The sequence below is a fragment of the Melanotaenia boesemani genome, chromosome 1 (assembly GCF_017639745.1).
Source record: "Melanotaenia boesemani isolate fMelBoe1 chromosome 1, fMelBoe1.pri, whole genome shotgun sequence".
NCBI classification, from domain to species: domain Eukaryota; kingdom Metazoa; phylum Chordata; class Actinopteri; order Atheriniformes; family Melanotaeniidae; genus Melanotaenia; species Melanotaenia boesemani.
The window spans coordinates 18786297-18806572 of record NC_055682.1 but is presented as its reverse complement, the minus strand read 5'-3'; the positions used below and the strand labels follow the sequence as shown (position 1 = coordinate 18806572).

Sequence of the window (20276 nt, the reverse complement as noted above, 5' to 3'; positions counted from 1 at the left end):
TGAGTGAACCTTGTGATGTGTTCCAGCCAAATGTGGGCCTGCATGTTCGCCTTTGTTTTCCATGTGCCTGCTCTTCCATGAGCGCACCTGAGCTTTGAAGCTGCCTCTTGTCCAGAAGAGCCGTATCTCTGTGCTTGTGTTTGTGTGTGCTTGTGAAAGTGGAAAAAAAGAGAGAGACATTGATGCAGGGAGGCAAAAATAGTGAACAAAATTGACTTTGATCACATTTGAGTGTCACTAATGTCTTGCTCCTCTCTGTATGAACATCTGAGGAGGCATCACAGGTAGAGATGAGACCAAGTGGTGAGCAAAGGAAAGGCTTCAGTTTATTGTCTTTTTAAACAGTGGTTTAGCAATATTTCTAAGCTTGAGATTTACAGTTTTAATTGCAAGTTATTGTTAGCTCACACCTGAGTGTAAATCATGTTAAACATCCTGCTTTCGGCACTAATCGATCCTGACAGGCGTCTAAGGACTTTCAGAAGGAGTGAGCGACTAACATCTATACTAGTACGTATTATTCTTTTGAATGGTATACCAGCTTTAGGTGTTTTGTGTGTTTTGCACATAGATTTTGCTATGAGTTTTTGCATGAGATTGTGGTGAACCCTTGTGGCAAGAACAGTCAATGTTGTTTCCTTCAATATACTTCAGAATTCATTCTGTTTTCCTGACTTAATATCACTGCTGGTTTTACAGATATTTTACCTTGATCCTCTTGTTGGCTTGAACTATCCTTTGTAGAGGTCATCCTTTGTTTGCAACCCTGAACACATGTCTGCTGCTCCTAGCTTGTGGTATTTTTGCCTTGTTGGATTATGTTTGTTGGGAATTAACTCCTCAGACCACCAACACTGCCAGCAAGCCCTACTCCAATACCGAGGAGGAAAGACACAGAGGAAGTAATCATTAGGGGAGCTAGATCGGGGGAATGTGATTGCTCAGTTTGTTTGGAAAAGGCAGGGTGTGTCTCGGCCTTCATGTGCTCTCAATTATATGTACTTATAACAGTAGACTTAGAAAACTTTAATAAAGTCACACACTGCTTCATCATTTCATGTTTATCCTGTGGCCTGCTTTAATAATGCATAGGCTATGTTGTTTCCTGGAAACAGAGGTAAACTGAAACAATACAAGCTGAGATTGTTGTAACCTGTGGGAAGGGTCTGGTTTAGGAAGTCATAAGAAGTTAACTGAATGGGTTTTGTGGTTTCTTGTGAGGTGACTTATCAACCAAAAAACACTGGTGGTGTTTTTTAAGTAATAAATCTCGATAATTTATTGCCACAATTTTATGCCTCTAACTTTTTTTATTTTTCAATAACATTTTGCACACGTTGTTTTGTGCAGGCTTCGAGAGACCTTTTTTAACGTCGATTGTAAAAGAACACGTTTTATCCTAATATATAATAGCCATTGCCATTTTATTCTAAAATATTATAATTTTAAATACCACTGTACTCGTTGAGTAATGTACGTTTCACCATCAAAGTGAGCATTCAGCATCAACAGGGACAGCGGTGTCGCTTCTCCTTATTGTATCCCAGGCTGTTTATTCCTAAGAATTACAGGGGGGGGGGGGGTTGTAAGGAGAGATAGAAAAAGATATGAAACGTATCTTAAAGAGCACAATGCAAATATAATATACGAATGACACATTTCTAACAAAACTACAGTTCTATATTATAGAAGTGCGTGTAAATGAACGATATCCCGGATATTTTTACAGTTGTGCACCCCTACACTGGGGAATGGTCCGGTCCGAACATACACGACACAGCCGTTGCTCACAGAGCCGATAGCAGGGAGAGGTTTACTCAGCCTTCCATAGCCATTGCCGCACACCGTCCCAGTGATGCCTACTCTCCTCAAGTTTTCATCCAGTGGTTAACGACCGAAAGCCAAAGCGAGGGGGTCTTATTTGATAGCTTTTTTTCAGCTTGACTTTCTTCCATGACTCCAAACCTGGCTGGACTATCATTAGCGTTTCAGGCACCGCAGATAAGATAATGAACTTTGGACTTTTCGCACGGCTTTTCGTGACATGTTTCCCGTCGTCCTGGATAAAATAAAATAACAACGTAGCCCGGCGTGGCGGCAGCTGGGCGAAAATTCAAGTGGACGGAAAATAGCGCACTCACCCAAGTGATTATCAAAACAAATACGGGAACAACTTTAAACCTGCTACTATTGAAGCGGAATAGCAGTGTAAAATGTCCTCGAAAGCTTCAAATAAGGTGGGTATCTGGCCCGATAAAATTCAGGACTGAACATTATGCTGCTGGCTTATGTAATGTAATGTAACGTGCGTGAAAGGCCTAACAATGCTGCAGTGGAGAAAACGGTTAATTTAGACTGTAGCTTAGCAGGATAAGTTTAGTGACTGCTGGTAGTGGGAATGTAATATGCGCAATGGTGGTGTCTTTTATGCCTGAGTATGTTGCTTTGAGTTTATTTAGAAGCCAACACCTGCTTACACAGGTTCCGACCAGCTGTACTGTTTTTAGGGTGCTAGGTTTAAAAAAGCTGATTTATACTTTAGCTGTTGAAGAGCTGTCAATGATAAGTCACCAGCTATGTTTATTGCAGGTCTCAAGTGAGTACCTGTTGATACAATGGAGTCTTGGTTTTATGAAAGCAGGGACAGGAAATCCTCATGGATCTCAGAAATAACTGAACCTCTGAGGAAGGATTTATGCAATGTGATGATATTTTTACATCCCAAAAACCTCAGACTATAGCAGATCATAAGCTACATAAGAACAGCTACCCAGTTGCAGCCCACTTCGGGAGTGTTTCTAGGTTTTCATAGTCATCAATAAAGTGGTGAAAACGATAGTAAAGAATTGACACATGTTTTCAGAAGTGAGATCTTTAGAAGATTATTATGACTGGACTCTGAATTAGATAAGTGGGGCTAATTTTGGGGCATCCTTCCACTCACTTGTCCCAGCTGTCTGCTGTCCACTCGTTATTGTAAAGAACTGATGAATGAGAATATGCCAGGACTTAAATACTAGTTTTATATAAAATATAATAAGACGATAAGGTCAAGTGAGGTACTTAGAACAATCTGCATTTCCACAGATAGATAATGTGATTTTTCACAGTGGTTTTTTTTGGGGGGGGGGGCTAAAGGATCAGTCTGCATAGATTTCTAGTTCTTCACAAGTGTTGAAAAGTATAATTTTTATATATATATAAATATATAAATATAATTTTTCTGTTTTTTCTCACTTTTATAAGTAAGTATGTGAAGTTTGACCAACTGAGGTAGTGATATTCAGGTTTGGGCGGTTGTTCCAGTTAGCCGAAACCAGTTTCATCAAGTCAACTGATGACGTTGCGCTGTACAGTTCATGATGGCTGTGGTCACACCTTGGCATACAACTTACTATTACACCTGCAGTGGAAAACAAGTGGTGTTTAATGTGTTACTAAGTGACACCATTGTTTAAATGTTTCTTATTTTGCTTCTTTTTAGTTCCTATGATCTTGAAAAGTTATATTGAAACAGTTGTCTTTTACCACAATCGTTAAGAGTTTCACACATAGTTATTTTCCTTCTGTTCAAAGTGATACGGTGAGACCTGGATAGCAAGTCTGTCTGCAGTTCTTCTCTCAGGATGGTCATTTACAGAGCACACTCTGCTGTGTCATATTCACGGCTTAATCTTGTATTATGAAAATATATTTAACCTTGCATTGAGTTAGTATAAACACTAACAGTAAGGACTACTTTTTCTGTATCTGTTTCTCATTGAAGAATTTACTGCACTCAGTTGGAGTGTTTATAGTAGATTAACAGTGGCTCTCATTTTACTCCAAACAAGAACAGATCCCATTTCCTGATTGTTGATGGGCAGAAGTGGCAGCTGAGGCCAGTGGACACCCTGTTTACTCCTTTGCATAATAAGGAAAACTGCATTTGTCCTGTTTTCATGGTAGTAGAACATGTTGTAAAAATGAATTAATAAAGTAATGAATGTTGACGTAGATTAAAAAGCTGGTTGATTGTGACAATGCAAGATTAAATCAATTTCAGTCTTACTGTATGTCATTGTTTTAAGGAGCACTGCAATGCAGCAATTTCCAGTTTCCCATCTGGGAAAGTATTTCTGATTCTAAAGCACAACTTGTCTTCTGCAGTTCATCAGTCAGTATCCACATACAAATTCCAACCTGATGAGAAGTAATAAAATACCATGACACCAATATTAGTCATGTTTCAAGTAAATCTAGTTGATGATGAGCTGTTAAAGAATGTCACTGTGCAGTCTTACAGGAACAGCAGTAATATTTGTGGGTGTGTTGGTCACTTGTCAGGTCAGAAGATGTGAATCTTTATCGTTCTCACAATTTGTTAGATTAGTTTAAATTACTTTCTTAGCAACTTTGGTAGGTGTGTTAGCCTGCTGTCTTAGAGGCTCTAGTCTAAATATCTGAAACTTAGTAAGTTTCACTATTTGGTTACAGTTGACTTGTTAATGAGTTTTAAGCATCTCATTTGATTTCTTCACAAGTATATGCACATTCATCTAGTTTTTCATGAATTAGTACTTCCATATAAATGCCAATTCAATTTTACAGAGTGCTTCATAAAGTCAGATGACTGTCTTTAATATAAAAAGCTGCATCTTTTCAGGTTGCCTGTTTGAGAAACCTCGTCAGAGCTGTACATACAGATAAGTTGCCTCAAACGTCCACATATAACTACTTTACCAGATTTCTTATCAAGTCTTTGACTTTGGCTTTAGTTTGGCCCTAGAAGGCAAAATTAGTCAAATTTGGGATTAGAGCAGATTATATTGCCAATACAAGGTCTCCTGCAGCTAGCAAAACCTGGGATTGTTGACAGTGTCTTGTTAATTCTCGGCTGATTATTCAACTGGTTTTGTTGTTTGAGGATGCAGAGTTAAGTCAGGGTGAAAATACTTAATGTGGTTCCCCATATTAGTTGTAGTGCCTTTGGAAGGCTGATTTTAACACTAAAATTAACACTAAATTTAACACTAAAATACATTTTATATGTAGTATGTGGTGCCCACTCCCAATGTCTGACGATAAAAGTGTGCCCAAATGTCAATTTGTTATATTAAGTGTATTTACTTGCAGCTGATGTGTGTTCCTCCACTATATTGGCCAATATGTCACATTTATTTAAGTTTAACAGTTTAGCTACATTTAACTATTTTTGTGTCTTTTTCTTCTTTGTTTTTATAGGGAGTTAAATGTAATGTAGTAGCATATCTTGCAGCATTTTATCTTCACTGGATCCTGAAAATGGCCATCAATAATTATATATCCAAATTTTGTTTGGTTTCAAAACTAAATTATGCTTTCACTGTATTGATGCAAACTTCCTCACATCAGTACTTGTGCTGTTGCACAATAGAGCGAATTGACAGCGTGTCAGAAGGGTAGCCTGATGTTTTGATTTGTCAGTGTTTTTACAAGTAAATTTTAAATCTTAGATGTACTATACACTACACTTTATTTGTTTGTACAATAAAGCTTTGTATTGGCCATTAAAGTTCTCCCTATGGCATTAAGGAAAACATTGTTTTTTAGACTTTATTTCCAAAATTGCTTTAGATTCAAGCTGGATTCTTGACCCATGAATTAATAAGTCATCATTTTTTTCAACCCATTCAAGGCACTTTACATTTTTCTCTCATAAATAGATGATTCAATTAAACAACCAACCAGGGGAATCAAAAGACTGTGATTTAAAAAACTATGCAATACTCAAACTGCTTAGGGTATCTGAATCACCATTACAGTTAACAGTTATAAAGATATAGAGGAGACCGTATGGCTGTGTCTATTTAGGGACATATTTGTTCATCTATGTAAAATTATTTATTTGACTAAATCAAAAGTGGAAATTATTGTATTGCTTTTATTTGACTTGAAAATAAATAAGTTTGCATGACTGTAAGAATGTAAAAACTTTAAATAGAAAATGAATCAACCATTAGATTCTACTAGACTAATTTAAAACTTGATTAAGTAGTGTTGGCATCAGTTTTAATGTATTACAGGAAATGTGCTTTAGTCTGTTTTATTGGCATTCAGTCATTCCTGCCTGCTTTAGTAAATGTACACAAAAAAAATTAAATGTAATTTAGACAACAGTGGTCCTTCCAGCCTTTAAACTGGTGTCTTTTGGTTGAAATGAGCCCAAAATGCATTTGCATGGAGGAGGTTGTATTAATTAGAGTCGCACAGCGGGCCAAGAAAAGCCTCTATTTTGCTTTGATGATTACACATCTCCATTTACATCACTGAGGAGGGAAAGGCAATTAGAGAACCAAGCGTTAGAGAGAGAATAAGAGACCTGATGATGTTTTTGTTCTGTGTCCTATGGTCCCCATAGTAAGCTCCAAGTGATTACCATAGCAGGAAGAAGCTAATATCTGGTGTCTTTGACAGGAAGCTAAACCTTACATTTATACAGCATTTATCCAATCTTTCATTAATACATTTTAAGAAGGCTTTTCTGCCAATTTCAGCCTTTAGTCCATTTGTGTGAAACTTCCTAACATGCAGAAAGAGTACCTGAAAACAGATTGGCTACATTTCAAAAACTGCATTATTTAACATGTCTGATGTAAACAGGCGGTGGAGTCAAATGCTTTGTGGATGGTCACTTATAGAGCATGTCACAGGAAATACTCTTGGGTACAATCATGGTGGTTTTGAAAACAACACATGGCAGAGGGTGATGTATGTGCATTCTGCACTTTTTGTCTGCTGCAGCTATGAAGGTTGTGTTGAGGACCACATAAGACACTGTCAGCCTCACTTAAAAAGAAGACAACATTTGAATCTAATCTAAATCTTTGATTATAGGTCCTTGATTCAAATCCTCTTAGCCCCCAAGGAGAGCAGGTGTGAGCTGTTTCTGCGTAGGCTGAGAGACAGGCCAGTTGCCCATACTAAAGGCAGCAGCTGGGAGTCTTTTGGCTCAGCTCTGCTTCAGTTTTTTGGCTAGCTTTCTGTGGCTCTGGCCTGGCTCTGGTGTTCATGTAATTTATTTAGTCTATGGCATGTTTGGGCAAAGGCTTATGGAGCAGAAGAAACGTAAACTTACCTAACACACGGAGAAGGGTTGAAAAAGTATGTTGGAAAAAGTGAAGCTGTAATAATCAAACTGGGCTCCTTGCTAAATATCAATTTCTGCCATAGCAAAAACATTAAGAGAGAGCACAGTTTGTGTTTTTCAGGGCCTGGGGACTTAATAGTGTGACAGCTATCAAGGATATCTGACCTGCTTATTTTGTCAACTCTGGAGGGAAATCCAGGCCAGATACACACAGCTGGAAGCAGGTGGATAGCAGATAAAGTAGAAGAAGGAAAAACAGAAAATGCCTTCTGAGAGAGGAGGGGTTATTGCAGGGGTGAAATGGAGAAAGGAAGGAGTGGGAGGGAGAGATGCACTGGCTATAATCTGAGTCACATGGCAGTTCTTAAAAAGACTGCAGCTCTTTTCTATAATCACAGAATTATAGCTCTCGGACTTGCATGTTAATATCTGTTTAAATTGAATACAAATGCAACACTAAAATACAATGAATTAAATTCCCATGGCTTGTGTAGGTTGAATGCCTTTATAGAAGCTGTGACCTTGCAAAACAAACTACACATTTTATTTTGCAATGTGCTTGAATTATTTAGAGCTTGAAGTCATTCAAAGTATAGTTCAGTACCTAACTGCTTTATTGAAACAGCAGCACATAATGTTTTGGTGATATTGTCCACCCCAACTCTAAAGTAGCTATTAAAAAAAAAAAAAAAAAGACACATTGAAGTACTCCATGTGCTAAAATAATAACCTATTGTACTTTTTTAATTGATAGCTGGAAAGTTTAGAAGTTTGCCTAAACAGAGACTGCCAGATGTAGTGCTGTTTTTTTTTTTCTTTTAGGCCAGAAAAGCAAGTTGTAATAGGCAGCAGGAAGTTTATAACCCCCCTTTCTGTTTTTTTATATTTACCTGACTACCTATTATGTCATGGGCCTCTCTTGGAAAGACCAGACTGGAATTATTTGTCTACTTGAGTTTCTTTCCTTCATGTTGGGCTGTTGATAGAACAGCTTAGAACATATCTAACTCATCTGCTGATGTGCATATGTGATATTAAAAGAAATGTCTCTTAGGTTGACTGATGTTAAGCCCCATATTCCTTACCATATAGCGAACAAGGGACATTTCAGGTTAACACTGCATCTTTTAAGGTAGAGCAATGCATGATTGGTCTCTGCAAGAATTTATCATTCCCAAAACAGGAATAAGGGATTTGACACAGGGTGTTTTGTGTATGTGAGCCAGAGCGAGAAAAGTAGTGGGAAGATACAAGAGGGAGTGCATGTGGCAGCCGAGGCTCAGCTGGTTTGAGAAGCGAGAAAGAGAATGGAACAGATTCATCCCAAGGCTTGTTGCCCTACATGCCTCTACACACTTTATGTCTGCCATGTGTTCATTTGCGTATCTTTTCCACAGTAATGGAAGCACTGTCTTTTTCTTTCTCTCTTTTCTTCGTGTCTTTGGAGTCACGAGTCTGTCAGGGACACTGGAGATTTACCTGAAATAAATGGCAAACATATAGTACAGGCATTTTAGTTTTGATGATGTGTGTTTTTCTTTCTTTTGTGAAACACAAATTGGCCAGTGTTTGGATAAATGAGGCTTTTCATTCGTGGATTACCAGTTTTACCAATTAGCAGTTACATTTTTTCGTGCCAACATATATTTACAGTGTCTACAAGCAAAACCAAAAGGAATCAGTCTTATAAATTCACTAAATGACTTTCAGCTATTGTTCTTTCCAACATTAACAGGCATGTTCTTTCTTTTACACACTGTTTTAGATGTAAACTCAACTTTCTGTGTGATGTACAGTCATCACATCAGACTGCTGTGTGAGAGAGTAGATTTTATTTGATTTTATTTTACTGATTTTATGATACTTTAGGTTAGGGCTGGGCGATGAATTTTAATCTCAATTACGATCTGGGTTTTCAACTATCATAAAATTGAAATCATCTGATTTTTTGCTCTTTCACAGTTTACTCTTGTGCTGTTTTCAGTTGCAAATCGAGCGCCACCGGCATTGCAGCTCTCTGCTGTAGACTCCTCCCACAGCCCCAAACACTTTGGTTTTATTCAACACGCATTGTCAGCACCTCAAGTTAGAGTAAAGAGTTGCGACTAAATAATCCACCAGCTCCCAGAGACACAGAGAAATAACAAACATTATAAATAAACATAACTTTTTTTTTTCTCACCAAAAACCAGTACTCGATTAACACAGTGAGCAACCCGGGATTTAGAAACTCATCAACACTTAGGGCAAACGGCATAACTTGCCATCTTGTCATCATTTTAGTTAAGTGTCTCTCCCTGCCCTATATGATGAGTGTTGTGAGGGTTTTGTCAAGGACGTGGCTACAGTCCAGTGTTTCGCCACCACTACGGACCTGTGGTCAAGCCGCACTATAGCCATATATAACTGTCACGCTACATTTTATTGACACGGATTTCAACGTTTCACATTATTAAAGCGAATAATAAATAATTGTGTTAAATAATTGAGATCTCAGTTTCAATCGAAATAATTGAGATTATTATTTTTGCCATAATCAAGCAGCCCTACTTTAGGTTAGTGGAGTCATCTTGTATAGAATTTAAAACATCTTTATTCCATATTATCAATGTTTTTCCTACAGTTTAAAGCCTTGTTCAGACATGACATTTCCTCATCCAAATACATGCTTAAGCCCTACTCTGCTCTCTTTGGTATGGAACTGGGAAATCCTATTACACAATACCAGTCAAAAGTTTGGAAAAACTTCCCCATTAAGACAAATGGGAAAGTTTGTCCAAATTTTGAGACTAATGATTGCACATACAGTTTTAAGACCTGCTACGTCAGAATTTAGTTGATTTTAATTATCTTTCTTACTAAAACCTAGAACTGACAGCAACTTTTCGAAAGTGAAAAATAAGCAGTTTTTAATTTTTTTTTTTTTTTTTAATAATTATGATGTATTGGAAAATTTAATGGAGTTCTTATCTATAGACACTTTTGTTTTCCTGGTCTGTTGTTTTACTGTATATGTTTTTTTGGTTTACTTTGTTGTTTGTTTTTTTTTGGTTTGTGGTGCAAGCCTTGAAAAGTGGGTCTTCAGCAACCAGCCAATAATAGCATGCAGGGTGTGAAGATTATGAAAACTTATCAGCGTTCTTCACTGCTGGCTCCTGACTGTCTCATCCAAACTTTTTTAACTCTGTTCACCAGTCACAGCAGACTGTGTTTCCCTCTGTTCCCTCGACTGATCCAGTCTTGCATCAGCTATAGGCCAGCTTGCAGAGCAACAGAAATTTAGCAGAGGCTTCTTGCTTTAACATGACTTCAGTTTTTAATGCCCTTACCATTCCTAATTCTTTAAAATGAGTAGTGTGTGTACTTTTTGCTCATAATGAGGATGTCCATGCCAGTGACAAACTAGTCTATGTGTCTGGCTGTAATGCTACTGTATGTGTTGCCATAGGTATAATGTGTGTCATCTGACACAATCAATGGTTGATTGTGATGAAACTGTTAATGAACAGATCTGTTAATAAAACCTGGCAATATCACAACATTGAAAGTTTTTAAGTACACACACACACACACACACACATACACATACACATATATATATATATATATATATATGTGTGTGTGTGTGTGTGTGTGTGTGTAATGTTATAAGTACACTAACAAATGTGTTTCCATCATTTGTGTTTAAAAAAAATAAATAAAGACCATTACACATTTGCTGCAGGACATCTGTACACATTGTAATTAGTTTATTAGATCCTCTGGAGGGTGTATGGTGCCTTTGTAACCCATTTCTTTTTAGATGTAATTTCCTAGATGTATTGTCTGCTTTCTCTGTGTATCTTATTAAAGAATACATGTACCCCCCCCAGTCTCTCACCCCTTGGTGAAATGGTAATGATGTTGCCAGTTAAGTGCTGGGAAAGTGGATGCTCCTCCAACAGTAACTCATTAATTCTCTATAGATTCTGCTCCACAACATGCCTATTGTAGCACAGTCCTCAGACGGCATGGGAATGCCATTGAGTGGGCTTGGCCTCTTGTTTTATAGCACCATGTGACTCTGCACTCTGATTTGTGGTTCAGAGTTGCATAATAAAAAAGTTGTGAAATTTGAAAGACTTTTTTTTTTTTCTTTTTGTTTTTTTTTTTGTTTTTGTGTGTGTCAAATAGCACAAACTTTTTCAGTATTCCCAGCACAACACATGCTTTTCTTTTACGTGTGAGCTGCTTGGTATTTACATTCAACAATCTTTTATTTATACTTGCCGTGTTTATATTACATTAGTTGCATGCTGATACTTGCTTTAACTATAAGTGTTAATTGAATACCAAAAAAAGACATAGAGATTTTTGAGCTTGTCATGTCAGGGGTGTAGATGTACCATACTTTATTTAAGACTTGGTTTGACTCTTAGCCTGAGCTGTTTCCTTTAAAGCATTTACCAAATGTGTCTCTTGCAACATAACTCAAAACATGGCAACATGAGGTTTCTTGTGATGACAAACATAGGAATTTAGGTTGCTTTAACACAACAAATAAAAACAAAAATGTGTCTAAGCAATGTCAATATTTCCACTTGGCTTTCAATTTATTATTTCTTTACAGTGAATGACGTTGTGTGTCTTAGTTTTCTAATAGAAAATTGCCCTAACCCCAGTTACTTTTATATTTCATTAAGTTGGTTTTCATCTTTGACCATGCTTTCATCTTTTGTTGAATAGCATTTGACTGAAGAAGATGGAAAATATATTTGGAAAACATATTGAAACAAAGGGAGGTTTTGGCTGAAACAGCATGTGGTGTGGAAAAGGGAGGGAATTTGTGAGAAGTGAGAAACAAGCAAGTGAAAGAGGTAGGCCTTGCCTCCTTATCTGCACATTCCTGTAGAGTGTGTGCTTGTGTGTGAAGGGAGGGGTAGGTTGGAAATGCTGATAGTTGTGTGAACAATGATTGGCTGAATCCACTTCTAGTGCTGGATCTGGTTGTCATTCTCAATGCCTTGACTCATAGTTTGTTTTTACACACACAAAAATAAAGCTCAGTTGTTTACAGACTACCAGATACAGCAGGCCGGGGGGGACAAGTGTATCACTTGTATGTCCTTGCAACATTAAGGATTTTCCCATCTCATATGCACTTCTTCCTATCAAACCACATACACCGATTGCAGTAAACAAGTAAAAATATGATAACCCAATAACTGGTGATAATGCTGACTATTAAACACATTAGTTGGTACCATCTCATCCACCAGATCTTTTTTATCCACCTATACATGACGAAATCTTTAACCTATTTTCTTAATTTGATAATGACTGGAAAAATAGATAAAAAAAAAAAAAAAAACACACTGTCCTAGTTTTAAATAACCAGTAAAAGTACAGACCTATTCATTCATTGCATGTTACTGGCCTTTGATATTTGCCACCCAGCCCTTCACAAAGAGGACAGCATAAAACCTTTTTCAACCCTGAAGTAGATGGCTCACTCCTTTTGAGAGTGGTTTGGCTTCAACTCTTAACCTCTTGGAAAGCAAGTCTGTCTTATTTGAAACTTTGAAATTCTTGTGAATTTCATTAACTAACGAGAATGTTTGTGGGAAAATGGAAAGTCAGAATCTCACCAGAAGTTACTATTCTCCTTTGTGACCTCAACACTTCCTGTCTCTAGGCATACAACAATTAGTGGGGTTGAGCTGGGATGACTTTGCTGCTGGATAAGCAATGTTAGCCTAGCCTAGCTGTGCGTTTGGGTCAGTGGATAGCAATGAACAGCTCACTGCACATCAGCTCTGTGAAACTACACTTTGGTTGGTGAAAATAATCAGAACCTGCACCTGATCCACAGCCTAAGATAAAGTTCCCATTGTACTCATGTGGAAAGGCATTACACTGACAAGCATATGAGATGCATATGGATGTTGCATAGTAAGTTTTTAAATTCAAATTATTTCAAGTATGAATGATTTACATGAGCAGTTCCTTTGCGTAGGCCATCAACAGATTAATTGAACTGATTTATTTTAAATGACAAAATCTTTGCAGCTATCAGGCCATTACACAAACTGTACATTGGCAGGGGTTAAAACCTGGAGCCTGAATTTATTCACTGTGGATGAGTTTGATTTCGCAATCCAAGCCACAGTTAAAGCTTTATACTTGACTTCCATTTAAGAAAATCTTTGGTTGGATTAAAGATTGTTTTGTCATGTTTGAGTTAGAAGACTGCTGCACCAGTAAAACAGTGATTATTCATGGATATTCTTTGCTGCTTAACTGTTTCTTTCATCTGTCTATGAATGGTCACAGTATGAACCATGTGTGCTGACATGACAGTTTTTATCCATCCATCCATTTCTGCTTTCATGAGACAGCAGCAGTAGACTTCTAGAGGGAAGCACCGCTCAGATTAACGTTTTAATCCAAAAGCCCGGATTATAGGTTTTCTATTTTATTCCTACCCTCTCTATTCTAGCAGTGATTCAGTGTCAGATAATTTTCAGTCAGATGTGCATTCGTATTAGTGTGTATATTTTGTATGTTTTGTTGTGGATAGTCCTGATTGAAATATCTGCTCTATCACAAAGCTGTGGGACAGAGTAGTGCTGCTGTTTGAAACTAATTAACTCAAACATATTTGAGCATGTCAGCACAACAGTACATCACTGCTGACTGAGGCTGTGCATCATCATCATCATCATCATTTGCCTATTGGCTACTTGCCCTTATCTGCACACCAGTGTGTGCATGCGCTTACAGCTCTCTCTCCTCCCATCACAAAAACAACCTGCCCCGAAAAATGAACTGCTGAGTTCATCTGTTTAACACTTAAGGTGATGGCAGCTGTTTTGTTGAGGTTGTTTTTAATGTGCGTTACATGAGGTTGCAGAACACTGTAATCTGAAAGACAGGATGTAAAAACTTCGACTAGCGGCTTAAGCATGGCATGTGCTTGCTGTTGAGTGCTTGCCCCCCAGAAAGACAGTGTGTGTGTCTATAATTATGCATTTAATGTTCTTCTTCTTTACCCTTACGTTTGGGTCCAATAAAGGGAGAGTTGAGGTTGGTATGGATGGGATAGCTCTAGTGATGGGTTAAGTCCCATTCAGATGTGCACTGCTTTCCATTAATCGAACGGCAACTACACATCACAGTGTCACGTTTGAATAAACTCTCTGGTGCTTTAATTTTCCATAACATTTTGCTATAGCAAACTGACTAATCACTCTCAGTGTGACACAAGAATAAACCACTTCAGTCGCAATACTGCAGTAATTGTGGCTTATTGTGTCATTAAATAATTCTGTCCAAACTTTCCTACTTGATGGATTTACTTATATTGAACAGCTGCAACACTTGGTTGTTTTTCAGTGTTTGGAATGGATAAGAAAAAAAGTTTGCTTCAAAGTGTTTGAGTTTCAGCTTTAGCTTCTGCCTGACTATATATCAGAATATTCAATTGTGCCAATGAAGTTTTCATTCAGTGCAGTGTGTTTCTCGGTTCATGATGAATTTTTATGATAAATGACGTGCTAGTATTTATGAGGAGTGTGTTTATAGAAGTGCTTTTAAAGTTACCGTAGTGCAGTTAAAAATTCATGCATATAACATAAATTCACTTGACACACTAATATGAATTGTTAACATGTTGTGGGAACACTAACTCTGAGGATTTTAGTGATACATCTTCATGGAATTACAGTTCAAGTATGTTTATATGAAGCTTTCTCTTCTCTTCTCTTCTCTTCTCTTCTCTTCTCTTCTCTTCTCTTCTCTTCTCTTCTCTTCTCTTCTCTTCTCTTCTCTTCTCTTAAGAAGATAAGCCAGATAAGTTATAAGATGGGGTTAACTTTACCAGAACAATTTTTTGGTAGTTTGCAGGGATTTCTCTGGATAGCTGTGGCTATTTCCTGCAAACAGGAAGTGGACTGCTTTCCTGTGGGGTCGTGGCTGCTCTTGTTCACATCCTGCCTCAAGCTATCAGAGAAGGCCAGACACACTGACCTAAAGCTTTGTCAGGACTTTGCCTCATACTTGTTGTCACCAAGACACTGACTTTTGCATAGCTTGTCGCTCAGTATTCATCCCTAAATAACCTAATGTTGATAAGAAATTGTTCTTACTCTGTTACAGAAAGGTCAGTGTTGTGCTGTTAATGTTTTGTTCTCGACCTCTCCCACATATTCATCTCATGTATTTTTTTTTATCAAAGAGAGCTTTTTGGACAAAGTATTTGATGCGCCCACTGTGAAGCATTCCTGTGGTTCCAATAAAGGGAAGGTACATAAGGGAAGTGTTGCGTAATGGACAACTGGACAACGATTTCATTGGTTCTGTACTGATAAAGATCTTGTGTTTTCCTTCTTCTAATCCTCTCCCAAGCCCATGACATTACTCATAAGATTTATTGTCATTGTCTCCTGCTGCTTTTTCAGCATCCTTTTTCTTTTAGCATAGTACGTACATAAAAATGAAAGGCTATTAAGGAGGAGAGAGGTGGGGATATTGTGTTTTTTTTTTTTTTTTTTTTTTTTTTTTTAAGTTTAGAGACCTCACTTGCAGAAGGATTAACAGAAAAAAATTATTGTAAGTAGTTTCATACACTTCATCTGAGTTTTGAAGTGTTTTTCCCTTAAGTTTAGTCATACAAAAGATGCACTTGAGCATTGTGCAGTTACTATGTAATATATTACACTAAAGTACCTCGTGGCTTCACAGTCGACTGTATGCCAACGCATTTTCTGAGCATTCAGTGGTTATTTGCAGTTTTCTGTGCTATGCATTGGGTCTGCTTGATTATGGGAAAAATGATAATCACGATTATTTTGATTGAAATTGAGATCTCGATTAGAGAAAGAGAGACAAGGAGGGGATATTTGAAGCGTTATCTGTGGTAATACAGACTAGTTTCTTTCCACCAGGTCCCAGTAGCTATTGTTTGTCTCAGAGTAGCAGCCATGTTCTGCCCGGTGTGATCTAGAAAAAATTTGTCTTGAGACATTTCGTTTTCACGTTGAAATCTGCATCAGTAAAATGTAGCGCCACATTTATATACGGGTCTATGGTGCGGCTTGACCACAGGTCCATGGCGGTGACGAAACATTGGACTGTAGCCAAGTCTTTCACAACACTGATCTTACAGGGCGGGAGAGACACTCCACTAAAATGGTGTCAAGATGGCAGTAATACCGTTTGTGTTAAGTGTTGATGAGTTTCCCAAATCCTGGTTTGTTCACTGTGTTAATTGAGAAAAAAAGGTTATGTTTGTTTATAACGTTTGTTGTCTCTCTGTGTCTCTGGAAGCTAGTGGATTATTTAGTCGCGACTCACAAAAATTGGAACATTTTTCTACCTCATCGCGTTCCATAGAAAATGAACGGAGAAGGAGTGACGTCGCCTCCCGTGTGTCCAGCCCTTAACTGGCGAGGCGTTGGCAACTCGCGCATAATAAAACCAAAGCGGGTGTGGCTGTGGGAGGAGTCTGCACCAGAGCACTGCAATGCCAGTGGCGCTCAATTTGCAACTGAAAACAGCACAAGAGGAAACTGCGAAGGAGCAAAAAAATGAGATGATTTCATTTTTACGATAGTTGAAAACCCAGATTGTAATTGTGATTAAAATTTGATTAATCGCCCAGCCCTACAACACAGGCGTATTAACCAAGGGTAGCCACTCGGACAATGTATGCCAAACCAACAGAACTGTTGCTCTTAACTATTGCTAACACATTTTTTCCTGTAGATTCCATAGAAAAATATGTTGGATATGTGTTGGCTTTATTTATGGTTTTACATAAATAAAAGTGAGTGGAAAGAAGTTTGTTTGGTTACTTAAATTAATGGATATTGAATGGATTTAAGGTAGTCACAGAGTGAGGGGAAAAAACAAAACAAAACAAAAAACAGGAAGTCCTGGTTGTTTAATATTCTAATCGAAGCAACCTGAATAATAATCGAATCTTGAGGTACCTAAGATGGCACACCCCTACGATGCATCATGATACATCACTGTGTGTTGTATCCTCAGTTTTCTTTATCACTGCACATTGCTACTTTCTTCATCAATGAATACAGTCAGATAATTAACTCTCTGTTTATCTATAATTATTTCAGAAATCAATCTGAATGTCCTGATATAGACAAATACACATAAACAATTGTTATTTTCAAATTTGGTATTGAACTTTATTTTTCCATTGCTGGAAAATCAAGAAATATTACTATAATTTGACATTGTTATCAAAATTTCTTGCAGTAAAGCAGTGTGTTTGGTCCCATAGTCTATCTTTAGTCAGTTTAGACAGAATATGGAAATTAGGATGTTTTTCATGCTCTCCTTTAAGGGAAGAACACATTTGCCTGTAAGTGTTGATGGACAAAGTTGTGTACACCTCTTTAGTTCGTTCGCACATGCTTGATGTTAGCCTTAAGCTAACTTATCGTTTTTTATACATTTTCATGTGTAATTTTACGTGATTTCTCAGAGACAATGAATGTGTTTCCAGTATTGATGTATTTTCTGTATGTTTGCTTAGTTTAAGTGAAGGTTTCAAAATGGATTTAGCCTTGGATCTGTTGAGCTGTTGTAGCAGGCTAGAGGATGCCACACACACATGCAGCGGCAGAACATATACATTACATTACTTTTAATCGATTGTGTTCTGTTGCTGCATTGATTCAGAATCTTCCACGTCTGCATCACGATGCATTGTAGGAATGGTTAAATTCAACACTCCTACTCTCTTGAGTAGGTAATTATTGTCTGTTTCATCATATTTTCATTCTAGTTAGTCTATCAGTTTCCCATGAAGAACTGGATTAGTCTCTGCCTTTGAAGAGTTTGACTGAGCTGTTATCATCTTTTCTGGTCTGCATGTTATGGTGGGGCAGGAAGGGCCAAGCAAGGCTGGCTGTAGCCTGAACAAAGAGGCTCTGTAGTGTTAGATCATGACTGGTTCGTGTGTGTGCGCGCAGTGACAACTACATATGTGTGTGATTTGATGGCTGCTCTTTGTTTCCCTGCCTTGGGCCTTGCTGGCCAGAGCTCAAGCCTGACTAATATGGATGTATAAATACACTAGGCTGCCGTCAGTTTGTGCAACATCAAGTAGACTATTGTTTCATACAACTCTGACTTCAGAGAAATACCTCATCCTTTGTTTCTATGAGTATTTTGGCTACTCTTCTCTCAAGAAAATGAGAGACATACTTGTGTTTGTTTGCTTTGGCCCAATATGTTCATAGTTCTTTTAATTTGCAAGTTTGAAAATATAGCTGTAAGAAAATATTTAACATTATCAAACTACATGTTTGTTTCTGAGCTACAGGTTCAGAGTTTTCTTTCATATAAGGTCTGCTCTGTGCATTTTTATTTTTATAATGAAAGTTAAGACAATTCTGTTTTCCTCCATTTGCATCAGCTATCTGTAAGCATTTGCTCATTCAGTGTATCTTTTTTCTTCCGATGACTTGATAATCTTGGAAGTTAATATGCTGCTTAAGTTTTCTTTTTCTTGGACAGATAAGATTAATTTAGCCCTTTTCCCTGTTTTTGTAAGACTTAAACTGTGTTACTGTCTGCTTTCCATCCTACTTGTATCTTAAATCAGTCAGCAAGCTTGTAAACCATCACTTCAAGCTGCAGTGATCAGTTTCTATGATAATCTTACGGGAAAGGCATAGCTATAGTCCCAACAGATTACTCTTTTAAAATCATCTTTATGTTGTCGAACAGGCAGATTATCTCTTTCTCTCTCTCACTCTCACTCTCTCTCCACATTATTTAAAAATTTATTTTGAAATATTTTCTGACAAATGCATTATTCATAAATACAGGCATTATAAAATTATTGATTTAGTCCCCTTAATTGGTGTATTACTAGTAGGAGATACAGGTCCCATCCTACTAATTCACAGTATGTCCTTAGTGTTGTCATAATCATGAATTTTTTTTGACAACTAATTGCAAAGTAAATCTTAAGTTTGATGTTCAAGCTTTCTAAACAGAAGGTGCTTATTGTGGATTTTACATGTCCACAGCAGAATACAGGGGTGCAACAAGATAACATCAGTAAATGGGTTTAAATTATCAGGCAAGTTACACTTTTACAAAGGTGCGACAGGATGTAAAAGTGTGATATTTCTATTAATTTCACCCAGCTGTTTTCAGACAGGTAAATGAGTATGGTTATTTTCTCAAATAATCGCTACTACTACTTGAATAGTTGTTAATTGTGACAAGCCTACCAGCCCCCTCTCATATGTTTAAATAGATTAAACTATTATCAAGCTATTGATCTTAAAAACTTTCTGTCTTATGGTGTTTATATTTAATGAGGCAAGCACATCTACTTACATGCTGTATTAGGCCTAAATGGACTAAAAGGTCTGGTGAGATAATTTGCTTGAGTTGCTTCTTACTAGTAAAAGCATGTCAGTACCTTGTATGACCTATGCTCTGTTTGGCTTGTGGCTGTCTGGCTTATGTATGTTTTCAAATGTTGGATCTTTGAGTTTAGAAAGTGGTGACATTTGGTGTTTTAAACAGTATTAACAAGTACTTTTTAAAAAAGAGAAAGACTTTCATTAATATGTGTGCATATGTAAACTGCAGATATGACGGGGAACATTGAATAAAAGGGATGTGGTCTTTCACCTGTTGTCCTTTTAAGGAGTTTTATGTACCCTGACCATGGGTACTGTATATTTAAGCTGTATCAGCACCCCACAACCTTGTTTCCCTCCAACTCCTCTTCCTATCAGTTCAACCCACAGTTCAAGGACAAGGCCACCGGCATGCCTGACCCCAGCACTCTGTTGTTTCTCACAGTGTAGCCCATCTCTGTCTGCTTGGTCTGTTGGATGAATGAATGGATGAACGGATGGATGAATATATCACAAAACACTTCACGGGAATGAATGCGTTTGGGAATGTTGGGGGAACCGTGGTTAAATGGGTCAGGTCCCCTGACACAATAGTGGCATTACTTTGTGAGTCATAGGGGCAGACAGGAGGGTAGAGAGGGGGTAAACCCATGGTCTCTATGCCAATTATGGACATACATCACATCCTCAAAGGGCAGCCATGTAAATCAGGATCAAATGGTTAACTGTTTTCAAGAGGGTTAGACCAACTGACATGGTGAAAAAGTATGTAAGGAAGAGAT

At 37.6% G+C, this 20276-nt stretch overlaps 1 protein-coding gene across 12 annotated transcripts in view; it reads left to right on the top strand.

The window, feature by feature from the left end:
* tjp1a (tight junction protein 1a) overlaps positions 1–20276 on the top strand; it is a 100370-nt gene that overhangs the window by 48534 nt on the left and 31560 nt on the right. The window contains exon 1 of one of the 12 annotated variants that reach the window (XM_041992643.1): positions 1803–2237. The exons of 10 other annotated variants lie outside the window; for them this stretch is intronic. In XM_041992643.1, the coding sequence (XP_041848577.1) occupies positions 2214–2237 (24 nt within the window). In that variant the 5' untranslated portion in view covers positions 1803–2213. Of the gene's footprint in view, positions 1–1802; positions 2238–20276 lie in introns of those variants that run through there. One more of the 12 variants, XM_041992650.1, reaches the window with a different exon arrangement.